The sequence below is a fragment of the Xyrauchen texanus genome, chromosome 20 (assembly GCF_025860055.1).
Source record: "Xyrauchen texanus isolate HMW12.3.18 chromosome 20, RBS_HiC_50CHRs, whole genome shotgun sequence".
Taxonomy (NCBI): Eukaryota; Metazoa; Chordata; class Actinopteri; order Cypriniformes; family Catostomidae; genus Xyrauchen; species Xyrauchen texanus.
This window is the reverse complement of record NC_068295.1, coordinates 23,834,443-23,855,167: the sequence shown is the minus strand read 5'-3', so window position 1 is coordinate 23,855,167 and position 20,725 is coordinate 23,834,443. Positions and strand designations below refer to the sequence as shown.

Here is a 20,725-nt window from a genome sequence, read left to right as displayed (position 1 = left end):
GTTTGACAATCATGTTGGATTAACCTTTTTTTTTTTGTCATATGTTATACTTAAAAACATTTCAAATGATACAAACAAACTAGAAGGGTCTGGAAAAGTATTCCTTGGTAAATCATCTGACACACATTTTCGCTTACATTTTATTAGTTTTACAATATAAAGAAATACAAAGTTTATTTTTCCTTTCGAGAAATGCAAAGGCTGTTTCATATTAAATGCTAATATATTGATGAAAATAAACATTTGATCCAAAATATATGCCCTACAATTTGCATATGAAGTAATTCAACACATTTTCTAATATGGTCTAGACCACAATAAAAAAAAGGAAGCTTTTCAAGGAAAACTGTTCTAAAGGAGCAGCAAAACCAGATATTACTGTGCAATATTTCGGAAACAGATATAAAAAGCCTGAGATCACTTACCCTATTGACCATATTGTCAAAAATGGGGAGACTAACTAGAAATTCTAGAAACTACAGCCACAAGCACTGTGATTAAGATTGCTGCTGTGACTAAGGCTTAAATGGTCCTTTTCATACAGTAACTGTTTCATTAAACCTTACCTTAAGAAAACCTCACAAAGAGGTTTAAAATAAAGTAGAAAGTTATTAATTTCTTCCTGCTATGCTCTTAGACATAGCAAAGACAGATGCAGAGCTCGGAATTGCATTCTACCCATACTACTCATCCTGTACTACTTCTTCCATGCATGTCAATGGCATAAATAGTAAGAGTAGTATGGTAGTATGCAATTCCGAACTCAGAGAGAGTGACGTGAAGTAAAGGGACTTTGGCTTTAAGGCTTTTCTAAAAGCCATGCATATTTGAAAAGATGATGCACTAGATGAGACTGGAAGCTTCTAAAATAAGTTTGGCAAAGCAGATGCATATCGGTAACCACATGCATAAATGATGTGACAATATATTTTGATGTATAAAATGTAAACGTGAAGAGCTGAGTTAAGTGATATATCTCACGTCTGTGTTGATGAACAGACTTCAGAAATACAGAGAATTGTAATGAATAATACATCCATCTATGTGAAGGTAAGGCCAGCGTCGTGGTACACTTTGAAGACTTTTTCGATGGCGTTGACGTAAGCTGCTGTCCTCAGGTCCAGCCCAAGGTTATACTTGTTGGCTGTGCGCATGATTTGCTAAAGAAGGAAAGATGAACGTCAGTAACCGCTGAGCATTTCTGAAGCAACATTTTATGCCACACATAAAATGCAGTTATACAGAGAGATAGACAGGCTTGTACATGATGTTGACTCTTCACTAACATGCAAGTAAAAACAGCTAAATATTCACTCTGTCATTAGGGGGAAAAAATAATGCCAAATTGTTTCATGAATGATAAAAAATATTTATGGACGGTAAATTTTCTCAATTCGCTTGCCAACTCTTGCGTGTGGTAAATGATTAGAAATTAGGTAACATTAAATTGTTTGCCTCGTGATATAATATCCAGTTCTGGAACAAATGATTGGAAACAACAATAGCACATGAGTAAACAGATGCTGTTCTCTGGTTACCAGATCCCAGTCTAACACAAAAGCAGTAGTTGGGTGTGTAACAGGTAAGAGTGTCTGTTTGTGTCTATGGTTGGATGACAGGAAGGAGTCTGCTGGAGGGGCAATTGATAGGACATTATATCAGAATGGTATAAAACATTCATGGTGTGATGGTTCCATCTAACACTATTGCATTGGTGATACAATTAAGCGTTTGACAATGCTCAGTTCATAGAACTGGCCTATAACATGGCCAATAAACAGTATTACATGGCTATCTGGAATATTCTATTCTGATTGGTCAATCCTGGGATTCAACAGACTCCACGGTCAAATGTTATAACTTTATAATTGACCATTGCCCCAAGCAATTTCCTACATAGTTGTATTAGCTTCTGTGCCATGGCAATTCGTGATAGAGTCCTGATCAACCTGTCAGGATTTATTTTAAGATAATGACTGAATGACTGTACATTATCCTTACTTATTACACACCTCTCTGGAATACTCAATTATTATTGGTCAATCGTGCCATCTAGCGGTCTGATATCTGGGGATTAGGTGATATCAGACTGGTCAACCAGGTATTGTGTATCATATTTTTCTACTTCTTGTATCACTACAAGTAAGCTAATAACATAATTTGAACTCAAATCAATATTTCATGTCCATTTATTTTTTATTTGGCAAGTTGTCTTGTAATAAGATGGATAATTTGTTGGTCATTTTTGCAAAATAAACACCAACAGAACTGAACCAGAGTTGGAATTCAGCTGTTTCTGGAGACTCTATGGAATTATGTGAGAGGAGAGAAATCACAATTTCAATGCAAATCAATATTTCATGTCCATTTAACTTAATGGATGCTTCGCGATGAGGTCCTGATCATCCTAACTGTACATTATCTCTTACCGAATAAATCTTCTCCATTAATACTGTTGGCCAGAGACTTTGCCTAACCTTTACATTTCAATTTCAAGAGTAGAAAAATATGATGAACATTTACTTACTCTGGCAGATCGCTCCATTGTGTAAGCCAATCCAGAATGCACAATGTCCTTTTCAGAAGCTCCCTACAAGAAAAACAAAACAATCCAAGGTGTGGTAGTCTAATTTATAATAATTAAAGCAAGAAAGATTATGAAAGATGTCAAGAGCTTTTGTTCATATGTGTATATGTTTGTGTGTTTGTACTCACAGCAATCCTGTCCTGAAACTCAGAGGTGGGAATGACAGGTATGGATCCACCATGTTTCCCAAACTTTCTTTCCAGACTCTCCTGAACAGACACTGCCAAAAAATACATTAGATCATTAGGAGATGACGATGCAATTTTTACCACTGCAAACATTACCGCTTGTTCCTTCAGCTTCCCTCCAGCCTCACTGAGTGTTAGTTCAATTTAGTTACATGTTCTACAAATGTTGCAAGAAAATATCTGATTGTACCAGTTCATATAAATACACAAACACTTAGCACCAGCAAACACCAATGACATCAACAAATGCAGCTAAAAGCTTCTCTCGTGGAGCTTTCTGACCCTGAAACTAGGGACTAACTACTGAAAAACAGAAATAATTATTACCAAGAGAAAATTTGACAAGATAAACCTTGTGTTTTATGTTACTGATATTTAGCTAAGCTTTTTATTTTACAAATTAGTATGAACAAGAGCATAAAAAATGAAAAATTTAACTTTTCACTACATACAGTACGGATACAGTTGTTAGTTCATTATATTTGAAAATTTTAGTTTGTTTTGGATTTTTAATTTAGGTTTAGTTTGTTTTAATTGTTCACAAATAGTTTAAGCTGAAGTATGTCATTTCTGCTTTGTGAATATGTCCCCCATCTGCCGTTGGTCAAATAAAGAGATAGTCCTGCCCCCAACTCTCGGTTGAGTAATGTTGTTGGGGCGGGTTTAAGCAGGTCGCTCAAAACAAACTTTTACAAATACAAATTTTCATAGCACAACAGAAATACAGTGTTTACAGTTTTCGAGAAAATTAACCTATGAATGGCTTGCCAATAGTTGTCTCTGAATATTAAGATGTGATAGGAGAAATGATTTTAACACACAAAAGTTACATACTTCAGCTTTAATAGAGAATGTACAAGTTTCTAACATCTGTATCTTTGGAAAATGACTCATTTTACTTTGGGTGGACAAAATACACAGAGTCTAAATTCAGGCTTGGGAAATTAATTAAATCGGATCATCCAACATACACTAATACAAACACTGAAGTCTCTGTCATTATATTGAGTTTTCCTTCAGATTTTAGAGCACATTTATAGTTTCAGTTTAGTTTGTGTTCTTTCCCAAACTCAAGTTAATTTTATTTAGTTAACAAAAGTATTTTTTCACTGAACGTTTTCATCTATGTGATAGCTAATATGATTACAACCTCAAATCACACAGATCCTACACGAGTAAATGGAGGAGTTCTAGACAGGCATCCATCTGTGTCTATCCCTGTCACTGTCTGTCTGTGTGGGTTCCCATCCTGGAACATTTATTATTTTATACAATTATTTAAGGTCATTCCAGGGCAGACAGAATGGAGGGATAGAGCAAATGTTTGAATTTATATGCATGTGCATATTTAAGTATGACAAAATGTTTTCAGGGATGCACCAATAACCCCTATCTTTGCTTGTGGCAGCAAAATAAACAAAGTTAACAAGAATATCACATAACCAAGTATCCCAGCCTGCCAGAACTACCAACATAACGTAGACTAGAGCAATTAGAAGATAGTGTTAAGCACTGGTAAACAAGCCCTGACAGATTACAAAAACAAATGACCTTTCAATAGTAAGGCCAGTTTCATATCCAGTTTATAAACAATCATACTGTTTTCACTAAGAAAATATCTAAATCGCAAATACCAATATGTAGTATTGCTGTAGGTCACATATACTGGGAAATGCATTTTTGATGGACTTACTGAGGAGGTGGTAGTTTGATTCTCTTTCATATTTGAAGGTCAGTCTGCCATAACTGACATGGTTAAGGTTCTTCAGCCACTCAAAGTAAGAGACCGTCACACCTCCAGCATTCAGATACATGTCCTATGTACGTATGTATATTACACATATTATAAGTTGTAAAATAGGCTTGCACATTTAGATTTAACATTACAACTGGAAAAATATCAAATATGATTAACTGACTTACCGGAATCACCATGATGTTCCTCTCAAGGAATATCTTGTCTGCCTCAGGGGTAGTGGGGCCATTGGCTCCCTCAGCAATGATCTGTGAAATAACAAGCATAAGCCTGAATCAAACATTTTCCTTACACATTCTAAAGGGAGCGTTTTGGATGTAGGGAATAAACCATTTCTTCATCATATGCATTACACATATTCAATTATGAATCTATTAAAGGCATTATTGATTTTAAAATTAATAATTGGTGTGGATGGCTCTATTTACCTTTGCCTTAATTTTCTGTGCGTTATTTCTAGTTAGCTGCTTTTCACTTGCAGCGGGGATCAGGATATCACAATCAGCCTCCAAGATGCTGCCTTCATAGGGGGTGGCCTTGGGGAAGCCGACAATAGTGCCATTGGCCTGGAGAGAGTATTTGATCTATCAGTTACACTTAAGAACTAATACTGCTCACTGACCACAAGATGGCTCCCTTACAACAAAATAATTTACAATGCACTGAAGGTTCAAGTCATTTAACCATGTGTGTACATGGGAACAGAACTGCATTTATCATGTAGAGCACTTAACGGTGTACATAGTACATACATTTCAATAACAATGGTAACAGTCTGACATGTGTGCAGTGTATTTACAGTGGCATATATATGGATCAGAGTTCTATTAAATGTAATTAGTGAATGTAATCATAACTGTAAAGTAAATGAGTGATTCACACTCACCAGCTTGTAGTCTTCAAGCTCTTTTGGATCAATGCCGTTAGGGTTCCAGATGCATCCGTCTAGCTCTCCAACACCTACACATTTTGCTCCGAAACGGTGCAGATAACGCATAGAGTGCAGGCCCACATTGCCAAAGCCCTACCAACGAAATTAAGCATTAGACAGCATTAAATATTAAGATTGTTCATATTGGCAGCTGAGCTGAAGGCAATGTGTAATACCAAAGAATTCAGTCTTTGCAGGGGTTTTGAGACATATTCTTTATTTGGATTGATCATATATATATATATATATATATATATATATATATATATATATATATATATATATATATATATACATATATATATACATATATATACACATACATACATACACATATACATACATACACACCACAGTTAGTTCCGGTCCTCGAATCTGATTGGACAAGAGACGTTCCATGAGCACTGATGGTGTGACAGAATCAGCACTCAGTTGCTTCACTGTGTTTATCACTCCGCTTGTGTTCGTGCTGTTCTAAACTAAAGTGTAAGCGTAGTGCATATGTGTTAGGAGTTACTGTCTTTATTTTTTAAATTACATATGTTAGCCAGCAGGTGTGTGTAATATGAGCCAGTTGGTGACGTGAAGTGAATACGTTAGTCATTGTTTACATAGAAAAGAGCTCAGTGAGTTTCCACATTGGATACATACTGTTTAAAATGGCAGAGGGCATCGCTGTTTCTGTAGTGAATGACATTTGGGCACCGGCTACCCCGAAATAGAGAGGAATACCCCGCTTGAACGTCTATATTCCACTGAGAAAACTGACCTTCAGAAAGCTGTATGCATGGCAACAGGTGATGGCACAAGCTCCATATCTCTCTCTCTCTCTCTCTCTCTCTCTCTCTCTCTCTCTCTCTCTCTCTCTCTCTCTCATCTCATCCTCATCCATCCATCCATCCATCCATCCTTGTTTATCCAATGACTTGTAAGAAACAGCACAAGCTGTGATACTATTTCTGAAGTACGGTTCCAGTGGTATACCGGTTTCACGGTATACCACGGTTTGAGAATTGACAGTTATCATACCATGTACATTTGCTTATCTACGGTATTGAGAAAAAATGCAACCGGACGTTGTCAATTCAAACCTCTCAAACAGTAGCAGCCCTGACATGCCAAACAGCACTGAGGAGGAAAAGACCATGAGTAAAAGTAACTGTTATATTTTGACAAAATGTTTCAGTTTCATTTGAAATAATCTAAAAAGGTAGAATCTGTTAGGCCTCAACAGTGGCAGTTGTAGTTCAAGTTTTAAGATGCGTTTCAGCTAGTATTTATTTTTCATAAATACATTAATTTATTATTATTATTGCTATTATTTAAGACTAGCACACTGACCTAACCATGGTAATGAGGAGCCTTTCCTTCTGTGTAATATGTGTATAAATATTTAATATTAGGTAACAAACGGGATAATAATGGGCCCATATAAGTAAATATGCTATTCAATGTTTAAAAGGGGGAGAGAAAACTTCCTGTAGATTTTGTTGTTGACATCATCAACAAAAATAATGTCACTTGATGCATGTCCTTGTACTGGAAAACCATGAACAAAACTATACAACATAAAAGGAAATGCGACCCAGGATACATAAAATACAGGTTATGTTTAATCTATGGTAGGTCGACACTTGATTTCCAATGTAAAATCTGTCCTGAAGCAAAACCAGTTGAGAAGCACTGAGTTAAATGTACAGACAGGACAGTCTGACTGTGCTGTCATGCATCTACAGTATATATTAACTGTTAATAATCACAGGAAAGCTCACACAGCTGATGTTATTTTTCATTTAGTAATTAATTTAACATGCTATGCTAACATGTAAACTAACATGTTATAGTTACATGCTATTTTTTATCATGTTTAAATTTCTGTTTATTATAATTCTGTTAGCTTTCTTATTTTTTCTATTTATTTTATTTTCAAAAGAGACTTTTTTTTTTTACACATACTTAAAATAAAATGGTTTCAAATTTCAATTATAATAAAGTGTTTGCTCAAAAATAAATAAATAACCCTTCTGTTTTCACTAATAATAGTAATTGTGTAATACCGTGATATCGTGATATTTTCTGAGACTGTTATCATACCGTGAAAATCTCATACAGTTGCAACCCTATTCTGAAGTGAACATTTTTAATTACTAACGAAGCATCATTTGTTTTGAACCAGCAACGGCAGATTCTGATCGGTCTCGTAATAAAGTAGTTCCATGCGCAAATGTGTTTTTATGACTCAGTTTTTCAAATTTTAAAAAATGTACTTGTTCATTGAACTGTTATATGGCCCTACATCAGCACTGCTGTAATTACCTACGGCACTCAGCAGTGCTGATGTAGGACCATATCGCACACTTGCTTGTGTGATATTGCTTAATATATATCATTGAAGGAAACAAAAACATAATGAAAACATTCATATTAAATTAAATGAAAATAAAAACTAAAATGATGGGAAAAAACTGAAACAATTACTTTCACAATGTTGAAACAAACAACTTAAAACAATTAACATTTTTGATATACACAACAGGGTGAACATGGGCAAAGTGGGTCACTTTTGGAAACTTTAAATTTCTTGGCACTTATATTTATGATTCAAATGCCACATAACCTGGCATTATACCTTTATAGAAAGCTTAGGATGTTTCCTACCTTAGTCAAAAGCAAAAACGACGAACGATGAAAATCAATACTGGGAAAAGAAGAACCTTTGAAACCCTCTTTTGACCAGTTCCCAGATTTGTTTCAAGTAGGATTCTATAGAAAATATCTACAAATTTGGAATGAATCTGTAAATTTTCTTATACAATTTCACATTATAAAGAATAATTTGTAGCATTTACAAACATTAAGTCAACTCTTACTTTTTTAGAAGCTTGAAAATATTTACCTCAAATTTCATTCATTTTCTTTACCATTGCTTTTTGTTTTTTGTTAATTGTCAACTTCCCAAAGATTAGTTTAGTAATGATTTTTAACCAATTAAAGAAATACATATGGATACAATGGGGATCAAGCTTAACTGTCCCACTTTACCCATCTCCACCCTATATTATAAAAAGGGAGAGAAATACACAAGATGGAGGAAATATTAGACCGCCCTGAGAAATGGAATGATGTCTGACAATTTAAATGATATCAGAAAATACTCTAAACTAAAACTAACAGACAAAGTATGAAAACTAAACTTAATTTTAAAGACAAAATGAATATAAACTAGAAATAATAACTAAATAAAATATCAAAAACTATAATAACCCTGCTTAAACCTGTAAAATTTGTTTGCTTTTTATTTTTGTATCGCTGCCATTTATGCCAATATGTGTTAACTAAACAAATTAAAAACATTTCGATCACATTTGGAGTGTAAATTTTAAGTCTTGTCAATTAAGCCTCTAGAGCACAGTGGCATGTGCTGAATATTTAAAGTCCATATGTAATGTCAGAATGATGCATGTCAGCATACACTGAGTACTGGCAGAGTCATTAACTAGTGTATAATGTGCCTGTCAGCTGCACCATGCAGTAGGTGGACACCGTACTCACAGTCAGCACAGCTCTTATTAATAAACAAAATAACTAAATCATATTTACAAGTTTTACAACAGTGAACAACACTTCACCCAACAAATCTGATATGACTGCAAAATCTAAATTTGACCAATATTTACATTTCATCCTGAAAAGAGGAGAATCAAAGACACATTTAGCATAAACCAGGGTTTGCCAAGTGGGGAACGGTGCATCCCTAGGGGTTTCAAACTGTAAGGGGTTTGTGAGATTGTGATAGAAATGCCAGTGTATAAAAACATAAGAATTGTAAAAAAATGTATAATAAAAAAAATGTATAAAACAAAACAAGTAAACTTACATGGTCTTATATATATATTTTAATATTAGTACGTTTTTAGTAGTTATTTTAAATAACTATTTAGATAATAACATGTGAAGATGTAAAATTCCTTATAGTTATGTTTCATCACGGGTGGTACTTCGTTCATTTAAGTTATAGGTGTTCGGCTGACAAAAAAAAGGTTGGGAACCCCTGACATAAACAATTACTTGCATTTGTATTGTGGTTGTGCACAAACCTGAATGACGAATGTCTTATCTCCAAAGCCAGGATTCAGACCCAGTTGGCTCATGTAAGCAGCCTCATTGACAAAGTTTTCAATGCCATGGAAGACACCACGGCCAGTGGCAGATATGCGACCATGAATCCCACCCTGACTGATGGGCTTACCAGTCACACAGGCATGGGCATTGATATCCTAAGAAATAAATCAAGAAAGAAAATGTATTTTTTTATGAATATTAATTTGCTTTCTAAGCATTTAAAGAATGTTGTTTGCATTCAAATGGAATGACCTAATCTTCAACACTAGTATGAGGTAAAAAGTCAACCACACAAAACTGATGCAATAAGATCTCCATGGTAGCTGGTCACCAACAGTATGTTATTTACTCATTTCTCTAATGTCCTTTCATTTTATCTGGCTACAGGGCAGCTCAAAAATAGAACCAAATGTCACAGCTACCCAGACAAAGCAACTGACTGCATGGGAGGACAGACTGTATTGAAAGAGTCTGTCAGGAGAGGGTGGAAAAATACAGGGGTGCTTTGTTTTCCTGCTCTCGTCAACAACGTGATCTTTGTTAGGGACGGCTCTGGGCACCGAGTCACCAACATAGCGACAAACTGCTTGATAGTTCTTCTTAAAGATATCCTCATGATTTTTCAGCATAAATACAATGTTTGCGTGCCCGCAGAGAGAACCTTCTCACTTAAAACAGCCTTCTGTTGCCATCTTCTGGAGAGAAGGACATCAGGCATAAGTGAATCTCAAGTTTTATAATAACACTAGACATATTTGGCAGCTTAATGCTATTGTGCTATTGTGAAAAATGTAAAAATAAAAATAAACAGCCGAGGTGAGAAATTACAGTATTTTACATAATCTAACGATTTGTTATTTTAATATTTATTTATAAACAAAAAGATATGTGGCAAATTGCGGTTTAGTTATTTTGTTTTGCACCTATTGCGGATTATCATTATAATTTTATTTTTAAATTAGACCAATTTCATGGCGGCAATTTTTTTTTATATTAGTTTATATTGTGATGATATGGGGCTTTGAATGCAATCGCTGATGAAAACGTTGAGATGAGCATGAAGACAAAAATCGCGATTGGCCAGACTCACCAACGTTTATTAACAGTGACGTTTATTTCATGGGCTGAGTACGCAACAGCATACTACACATACTAGTCATACTGCTTCTGCTATGTCAGTCTATGGCAGAAATAAGAGTTGTGTGGTTGTCTGCCATTGCTAATGTGTTTATTCTGACACCTTCTATTCTGCTAAACGCTCTCAAATCCATATTATTATAACAGTACATCATGTTTATGTCATGTTATATTAGGTTTATCATAATAAAATCATGTTTATTTATAAAAACAATTAAAAATTATTAAAATTATTGGTAAAATAATACAGGCTTTTATTGGACTTTCTTCTTGTACACAGGTACTGTATTAAGCAGCACATGACCATATCAAATTAATAATGTTTCTGGTTATTATATATAATATTTAAACTTCTGTCTATCTGAATTCCACTTCGTCTGCAATAAAGAAAGCAAACATTTCACAATCTTCTGTGACTGATGTAGGTTCAGCACATGCCACCCCTATACATTTTTCTCAAACCAGTTTTGTATGAAACAAGCACTTTAGTAAATCAGGTTAGTGAACTTACATGATAGCCCATAGTGTTGGCATAAGTGTCAGCAATCCAAGACATTTCCCTCTCTCCTGTGCTCATGTCTGGGGCTGGGACGTCAATACCAGGCCCTGAAACAGGAAACAGAAATTAGATTTTAATGTGCTACTGATCCTCCCTTCCCATGGCCATGGCTCTTTATACCTCAACTGCCTGGACCTCAAATATCACTGAATATCGCACCAATTGTAATACCTCTGTGATATTACATTATGCCAACTGTGCACGGTCACCCTTAAATTTGATATTGGAGCTGCACTGTGTTGACAACGAGGAAGGTGTAAAGTATGACAAGTCAGCACAGACCCAAAAACATGAACTGCTTGCTAAAGAATGTTGACTCAAGGTGTTTGAAAGTTGTGTCATTGGAATCCAGCTTATCTAGGCTTATAGGCCAAACACTAAATTAAGTGAAATGAAGAAGCGGTGTCAATAGCAGGTTTACAGCAGACTCAATTTCTCAATGTGGTAGCTTACTATTTCCCGGATATTGTTCTTAAGAGTTATTGTGTTTATCAATGTCTGATCTGCAACAGAATACCCGTTGTGTAAAATCAAAAGCACATTCTCACACTAATATAACTATAATATGCTTAAAAGGGAAGTCATTTTGGATTAACAACTACTGATAAACAAGGTTGTGTAGAACTTTGTGAATGGTGGGCTTTCCAATTCAGCAGAGCTTTCTGTTGAATTCTGTGGTCACAGATTCCATTTGGGCCTGCTTATCACTCACCAATGAACCCCTTTTTTGCCAGCTCAATGGTGAACCTTCTTGTGATCTTCTCCAGTTCAGTGTCCTATGCAAGGAAAGCAAAAAAGAAGAGGCATCAGTGACTATACTGTGATTAAGAAAGTAAACATTAAGAAAGCAAAATCATTCAGTATCCCAACTGTTGATGGGGTTTCTGAGTCAGTATTTATCAGTAGATGTTAACTCCAAAATTCTAACCTCAAAACTGCATGTTTAATCATGCCACAAATAACAAAGCACCAACAATCAGTGGACAGAGACAAAATAGTGTATTTAATGGCACAGGCACTAAATACTGTAAGCTTTTACCCAAGTCAATAATTTTTTAAATAATTATCATTGACTAATGCAACTTCACTTTAATTGACATTTTGCTGATTTAACTAAATCAGGCTTGATTGCGACTAGAAGAAAATTGCATAAATGGGATTTACATCTCAATGCTTTTTTAGGACCACATCATTAAATCTTTATCAACAGGCAAAGGACTCTAGGCAATACAATTGAACAAAATATAAATACAAAATATAAATCTAGCAACTCATATTTAGGAGTAGCACATTTAAAATTAGGGCTGTAGATACATCTCATATTTACTGACATAATACAAAGAAAATACTCACAGAGTAATTTTTTGGGTTAATTTTCACACCAGCTTTAGCTCCTCCAAAAGGCACGTCTGTTAAGCGCATAGTTCATGTGGATGATTACATCGTCATACAAACAACCATAAAGAAACAAATATACAGTGCCTGGACTGGGTATTGATACAGATTTCCTGATTTGATTCCGATTCACATGCTCTTGATTTGATTTGATATCGATTCGTGTATTTTTCAGTTTTAATGTCCATTTTGCTTACATATGAAAGAAAGTCTCTCGCACATTAAGAAAATATTAATTTTACTAATGAGAATTTATTAGTTTATCATTTTAGTCACATTTTGGCTTTTTAAAAATGAATAAATCCATGTATTCAATCAATAAATAAGATATTATATAAAATTGTGTTACCTGTTTTTTGTTTAATTGCATAATATGTACTACATACAAGTATTTACATTTATTTGTTAAACACGTGCTAAAAATCGGCATTTCTGTAAGCAGCTTCTTTAAATTAGTGTATATTAACGAGAGAGAGAGACTCAAAAGTATTTCTCATCTGTGCCATGAATGCTTAGAATTAAAAAAAAAAATAATTATTATTTTTGATCAACAACTGACTATAGAGAAAAGAATAATAAAAGAGACATTATTCAATGACAAATGGGTCGCATGGATCTCGTCTATGGACACACATTACATGGAACAACTTTTACTTTCAACAGGCAGTGAAAGTACAATCCCAATTCCACTATAAAAAATGCTAATTAAAAACAAAAAAAAGGAGTGATTTGTGTTTTCCGGGCCAAAAGAGGAAAAGGGCCGTCCAAGCTGTTAATAGCATCAGGTCCAAAAGCCAGTGTCTGTATGGGCCAGTGGTGTGTCAGTGCCCATGGCATGGGTAACTCACACATCTGTGAGAACACCATGATTGTAGACATACATGTAAAAGCACAGCACAGTCTTTTCCAGAGATGTCCCTGCATTTTCCAGCAGGACAACTTCAAACCACATACTGCCCAGATTACAAGTGCATGGCTGTGTGAGCAGAGAGTGCGGGTGCTAGATTGGCCTGCCTGCAGTCCTGACCTGTCTCCAATTGAGAATGTGTGGTGCATTATGAAACACACCATACGGCAATGAAGACCCCGTACAATTGTGCAGCTAAAGACCTACATAATGAAATTCACTTTCTAAACTTAACAAACTTATGTCTTCAGTGCCCACATGCTTAATAAGTATTATTAGAACAAATGGTGATGTTTCACAATGGAAAACACTCGACTGTCCCAACTTGTTTGGAGCATGTTGCAATCATCTGATTTGAAATGACTGTACATTTATAAACAACAATGAAATTCACAGGTTCAAACATCGTATGTGTAGTTGTAGTTATTTCAATATAGCAAAGAGTGAATATAATATACAAATCACTCATTTTTATTAGCATTTTTCATACTGTCCCAACTTTTTCGGGATTGGGGTTTTATCTTGCTGCTGTATACCTCACCACAATACTACACAATTAATGGTGAGTGAAATGTAACATTTACCAGTCAGTTGCCAAATATATAGCTATATTTTAGTTGCAGAGCACAAACTCATTGTAGTGGAGGGTTGCGCAAAGTGTAAAAGATCGATCATGGGATTTAAGAATCGATATCGAGATCGTTCAAATGATCGGAACGCATCGGAAAATCTATATTTTTTACCCACCCCTAAACAATGCGGTCCAAAAGTTTGACTGAGACCAATATGAAAATCTGTGATTTTTCTAGACATATACAGAGACTTTTAGATTTAAAAAAATTTTTAACCAAAGAAACATTATGAAGAACTATTTAAATTTCTTTCCTATTTCTGGGTCACTGTTAAACAAATGGAAGCAAATTTATGAAACTAACCATATTAGATTTTCAGATTTTCCTTTTGGATTATTCTCAAATCAAGCTGGGATAACATGAATCACCAGGCTTCACACATCATTCACATACCAAATACTAAGAAAATCTGAACTTCATTTACCTTTTTTTTATTTTTATAATGATTTTTGTATTAAATTATATGCAGAGTAAATGAAAAATAAATAAATGTTCAATAGTGAACTCATACTTTTGGACTCCACTGTACATAATAATTTTTTTTTAAACAGAACTTACCTACAACTGCACATTTGTATGTCATTAGAGAGGCAAGGGCTTTCACCTCATCGACTGACACCTCAGTGCTGTAACGGATACCTGGACAAAAAGAAGCAGTTTTGAATCCTTGTCAACCTTTTGGCCCAAGCAAATTAAATATTGTACATATATCTGCCAGATCCATATTAAAACAAGGCTCTTCATGTGTCACATTCACTCGTTTAATAATGCAAAGATGGGAGACGGCCATTGTTCTTTCTATCGATTAAAGCTAAGGGCAATCTCAAGGACTATAACCCTGGTGCCGCTAATCATTTTGATACCCACTTTCAGACTGGCTCTGTCTTAATCCCTTTAACCCTTAAATGCATGGTCATTTTCCCAAACGACCCGGCACTTATATCCATCAAAAATATATGATGTACAAAATGCCCAGATAGTGTAAAATGTTCCAAATATTTTCAAGACAATTAGAAAATAATAAAATAAAATATACTTTGAATCAAAGAGATAATGCAACAAATCAAGAACAGGATTCATTATTTTCCACACTGAAATTTCATGAGATGTAACTGGCCGTCAAACACATATTGAGCTACATATAACACATAATCTACACATCAGCTAAACCTAAATTACACATACAGTACTGTGCAAAAGTCTTAGGCACAGAAGATGTTTCTCATAAACATTTGTCTTAAGATGGTTATTTATATCTTCAGTGTGTCAATAGGAAATATACATTTTAAACTCCCAAACATTACTTTTGCAAACAGAAAAGGACGCATGGCCCCCACTGAACATCAAGTCCGATATTACATGAAGAGAAAGAAGCAATTGAGACTGCCTAATAAATAGAAGAACTGTGGTGAATCCCCCAAGAAGTTTGGAACATCATTTCTGCCAACAACCAAGAAAAATTTTGTCCAGGTGTACCTAGGGGAATTGGTGCTGTTTTGAAGGCAAAGGTTGTCACACCAAATTTTGATGTAGTTGTTTTTATGTGTACTAGACTTTTTATGATGTTAATTGATAAATAAACTCTTTATGACAATATTTTTTAAGACATCCACGCTATGCAAAATTTTTCACAAGTGCCTAAAACTTTTGCACAGTACTGTATGCATTTTCTCAGGCACTTATTGAGTCTAAATAGATGAACAACTTTATTTCATGAACAACCATTATTTCAGTAGTACACCCAAATGACAGTAGTCACATCACACTGTTGTTACACTTGCTATAGTTTAACTCAATGTTGTATCTACGTTAGTTAGCAATGTCAAATGTAAATCAAATCAATCACTGAAACATTAGTGCCACCTTGAGTAAGAAATAACAAGTCTAATATGTACTGTATGTATAAACGGATATGGGATACTGATAATTCACCACTGTTGATAATTTAAAATCAATGTGATATAGTGTTTATTTGTATGAATATAGAACTCATTCATCTCATTTAATACACAAAGACATAGATATCCTGTGATAATAAATTTAAATAGATCATAAAATTAAATCATAAAATTATCATTTATGGAAGTGCGTGAAAAAAGACACTTGCATACCTCGGGTCTCTAATGACCCTATACCATTTTGGTACTTATACCATTATAAAAAAATGTGTGTGCAATTTTGACTTTTTTTGTCTGTTACACAGTTTATAAGAGACAGACTGAGGAATTTTAAAGAGGTTTAGGAACAACTCCAAATAATGGATGAGGTACAGGGGGTGGAATGAGGTCTCTAAATACCCGAGGTATGCATTTAAGGGTTAACCCAACAACAAATTGTTAGTATTTATGTGGTTTATATGATTCAGGTTGACTTTTTAGGATGGTTTTAAGCTTTTGCCAAAATGAATAAATTAATAAATAAATACCCACTCTTCTTAGCTGCTAAATTTAAATATGACCATGTTTGTTAGTTAAAACAGAAGTCTAGATTATTATTTGTATTAGGCAATGTGCTATTTGGAGGAGGTGGTCACAAAATTCAAAATGGTTTAACTGCCATGTGCAAAAAAGCAGGTCTACAGTTGAGAGAGGGAAAATTTGGTTGGGCAGGACAGGCAGTAAGTAAACTAACCACTATGATGACTCACTCCCTCCATAGAACTATGAGAGAAAAAATGTGAGCAAGACAAAAACTGGGTGTGGTTCATGTGAAAGTCACTACCTCAAACTAAACATCCCTGTTTTCAATTATCCTTAAAAAAAAGCTGCTTGGGTGACACTGGAAAGGATGATGCTGAAAACTAGTAAAATATTTCAAATAACCAATAAAATGGAAATTACAGTTATTAATGCAGATTTAGATTTTTTTTAAACCGTGTTGCACCAAACAGGAAAATAGTCTCCTTCCTGAGTTTATTTGTGACTAAGTGAGTAAGGAAACTCTGATTTTTATCAAATGGCAGCAACATTGGCACTCTGGATGCAACAGACTATTCACTGACACTATTAACTGTAATAGTTACACACTGACAGAGCATGACATGTTTACATGAGGAGGGAGTCTAAAGTCTGCATCCTCTTACATATTATAACAAAGTTTAAGTGAATCTTTTTTGTATAGTTGATCCAGAAAAGTATTAAGCAGTGCAACACCCTAGAACTTTTTCATTGCAAATCACATTATTCTTTATTTAGTGTCATGATGTCCTTGTAACAGTGAAATATCTCTGTTCTAAACCAGTATCAATATAGAAAGTACAAAAGTAAAGAATGAGTCAGAAAAAAAAATTTTCTGTGATAAAATCACCAACTTTCACCACCTCTCCCATGTAAACTGGTTATGAGGGCACTTACACATTATCTTAATCAGAGAAGTCCAGACACAAATGCCATAAAAAACACATGATGTGTCCACTGTCTATCTGGATACAAGACCTGACACCATTGTTTACAAACACATCAGTTTATAGTCTAGACATCATTCAGTAATTCAGTTCCTGAATACTCCCGCACTGAAGTCAATACTGAATCAAACATTGTGTATTATGACATAATTCACTTCTGAAGCTTTGGTGATAATTCAGCTTAACGCCCATGCAATTTAGGCCATTTATAATAAGGGTTAAGACAAGAGGAAATGGGATGTAAAATGTAGACTCTGGAAAAAATAACCCTGACATACACGGTAAAAAAAGCTGATAGGACAGGGCTTCCATTCAAGGAAACTGCTGAAAGATTGAACTGGCCCTGGGGCATCCACCTCCCTTCTTTTATACAGCATTGCACAGTCAGTACTGACAAAGTAAAAATCAATGGCCTAACAAATATTTCAAGAATAGGCTATGGTTTAGAAGTCAAGCCTGATAAAACAACTATTACACAAACACATTCCACTGATAATAATAATGATTCATCAGCTATGTAGCCATTGCAGTCTCCAGACACAATCATATTTCAAGCTCAAATACACTTCCTAGTGCTTTATGCAAGCGCAGAGCGCTATATACCGCTAGGAATTGTAATCAAGTTTGAAATCATTAACACCAAGGAGATTGATGATGTCAAGATTTGAAAAAGGAGTTACATTTTGATTTGTTCTCACACAAAACTGATTGGATCACTTCTGAAGACATGGATTAATCCACTGAAGTTGTATGGATTACATTTATGCTGCCTTTATGTGCTGTTTGGAGCTTAAACGTTTTGGTAACCATTCACTTGCATTGTAAGGACCTACAAAGCAGATTTTTTTTTTTAAATCTTCGTTTGTGTTCTGCAGAAGAAAGAAAGTCACACATCTGGGATGTCAAGAGGGCGAGTAAATAATGAGAAATGTTATTTTTTTTGGGTGAACTGTCCCTTTAAGTTTAAAAGCAGCCTGCGAATAAGAGAGCCATGTCTATCGTGTACAATGCATGTTGTTGATGATTTCTAGATGCATTGCTTTAAATATGAGCCGATTATTATAGGTTACAGCAAATGTATCTATTCGGATCCTTCAGAATTTAGGTAAACTCTAATCGGAAAGCATTTGCACGCGAGTAGACGCAGTGTGTCGCTTCTGCGCAGGATTCGTTCCAAGTTTATAGCACTCAAGGCCTATCATCTATCACCCCACACCCACTGTCAAAAACGAAAGTGTGTATATAAATATGTTTGGAGAGATTCAGACTTATTTAATCTCAAAACTTTAACTTTGGAAGACTCTTTGACAGGTAAGAGCAGATATTTTTTGTCCGCGTGGCTCAGTTTGCATGCCTTTTTTTCTCCAGGCGCGACTTCTTCCTCACACCCGGTGTTTATCGTGCATAAACTCTCGGTTGAGACCGTGGCTTACCTCCTTTACATGGGGTCCTGTGCTGGCTGTGTTGAGCTCTATAAGCCTCAATCATCTCCCACTCCCCGTTGTCTCTCTTGATGGGGAATGACACGGACAGGACGTGGTTACAGGGCTTGATAATCTTGAGGATTCCACGGACTCGATGTCTCTTTTGCTCGGGCGTTTCTCGCGTCTTCAGGTCGTGCACGAGTTTGTCCTCCACGATGGAAGCTCCGCGGTCGAAGAAACCCTCGACCATTCTGAAGAAGTTAGGGTCATCCTCTTTCTCTCCCACGGCCTCGCTGTAACGGCGTACCCGCATGAGAGTCGCGGAAGCGGGCAGAGCCGAGTCGACGAATGCCGAGGCCAGAGCGCTGCTGGCGGCTCCGCGAGTGACGAGCTCTCCGAGATACCTATACATGATTTTGACCTAGTACAGTACTAATATCTGCAAAAAAGTAAAATTAACTTAAAGACAGTCAGAGCGGCTTAATGGGTGGCTCAGGGTGAATAAACCGGCTCCACCTTGTTCTGCTCCACTCACTAAACTGACAGACAGTATGAACACTGTTTGTGAGTTTTGAAGGGTTCCCACCTCAAGCTGGGAGGGCGCTCATGGAGCATAATTGAAAATTTTTGCAACTCGTGCTGTGAGGGAAATTGTATAGAAAAATATGAACAAATGATAAAACTTCTGGTTTGCATTAAATTAACGTATTGGCTGAACTTAAAACTACCATAGCTAAATGTAAAGCTATATTTATAAAAAAAAAAAAAATCAGATGGACATCCAATTAAATGGGCAGCGTCAGGGTGGATAATAACAAAATTACACGAATCTATCTCCCCATAACAGGGTGGACTATAACAGGGTGGGCATGGATAAATGAGCCAGTTCATGGTCTTGTGATTGATATCTAAGAAACATATTTGTAAGCTTATATTGATGATTTTATTTCTGTTAGCATAAATACTTATATTGAATTAAAAGTTTTAAAGTAAGTTTAAAGTTTTAAATGTACATTAATTTCCCACATATCTTCCCAATGTTATACTTGACAACATATGACTAATACCACAAAATAAAGGAAAACATAAATAAAACAAAACAAACTTGCAAACAAACAAACACACAAAAAACCTCCTCTATCAGTGTTAAAATGACTAATTTACCACAAAATAATACATTTAGTGAGAGATTGTAACGATAAACTCTTAATTGTATGGGGACAAAATAGAAATCCAATGATTTAGCACTTATTTTTGTCTAAGATTTTTGTCACAATTCCTGACATTTAATCGCAGAAAACATTCCCATTGCCTTTTTAAATTGTTTAACTTGGGTCAAACATTTTGGGTAGTCTTCCACAAGCTTCTCACAATAAGTTGCTTTAATTTTGGCCCATTCCTTCAGACAGAACTGGTGTAACTGAGTCAGGTTTGTAGGACTCCTTACTCACACACGCTTTTTCAGTTCTGCCCACAAATTGTTTATAGGATTGAGGTCAGGGCTTTGTGATGTCCACTCCAATACCTTGACTTTGTTGTCCTCAAGCCATTTTACCAAAACTTTGGAGGTATGCTTGTAGTCATTGTCCATTTGGAAGACCCATTTGCAACAGAGCTTTAACTTCCTGGCTGATGTCTTGAGATGTTGCTTCAATATATCCACAACATTTTCCTTCTTCGTGAT

General features: G+C 35.4%; 1 protein-coding gene across 1 annotated transcript; it reads right to left on the bottom strand.

The window, feature by feature from the left end:
• Positions 1-111: 111 nt before the first annotated feature.
• glud1a (glutamate dehydrogenase 1a) lies at positions 112-19,609 on the bottom strand. The gene is made up of 13 exons (XM_052150492.1): positions 19,051-19,609; positions 14,773-14,853; positions 12,634-12,689; positions 11,993-12,056; positions 11,233-11,327; positions 9,560-9,739; positions 5,418-5,555; positions 4,960-5,097; positions 4,699-4,779; positions 4,469-4,592; positions 2,716-2,807; positions 2,528-2,590; positions 112-1,160 (listed from the first exon to the last, which is right to left on the bottom strand). Exons 1-13 carry the CDS (start codon positions 19,451-19,453, stop codon positions 1,041-1,043), a joined length of 1,635 nt encoding a protein of 544 aa, XP_052006452.1. The 5' UTR covers positions 19,454-19,609; the 3' UTR covers positions 112-1,040.
• Between the last annotated feature and the right edge of the window lie 1,116 nt (positions 19,610-20,725).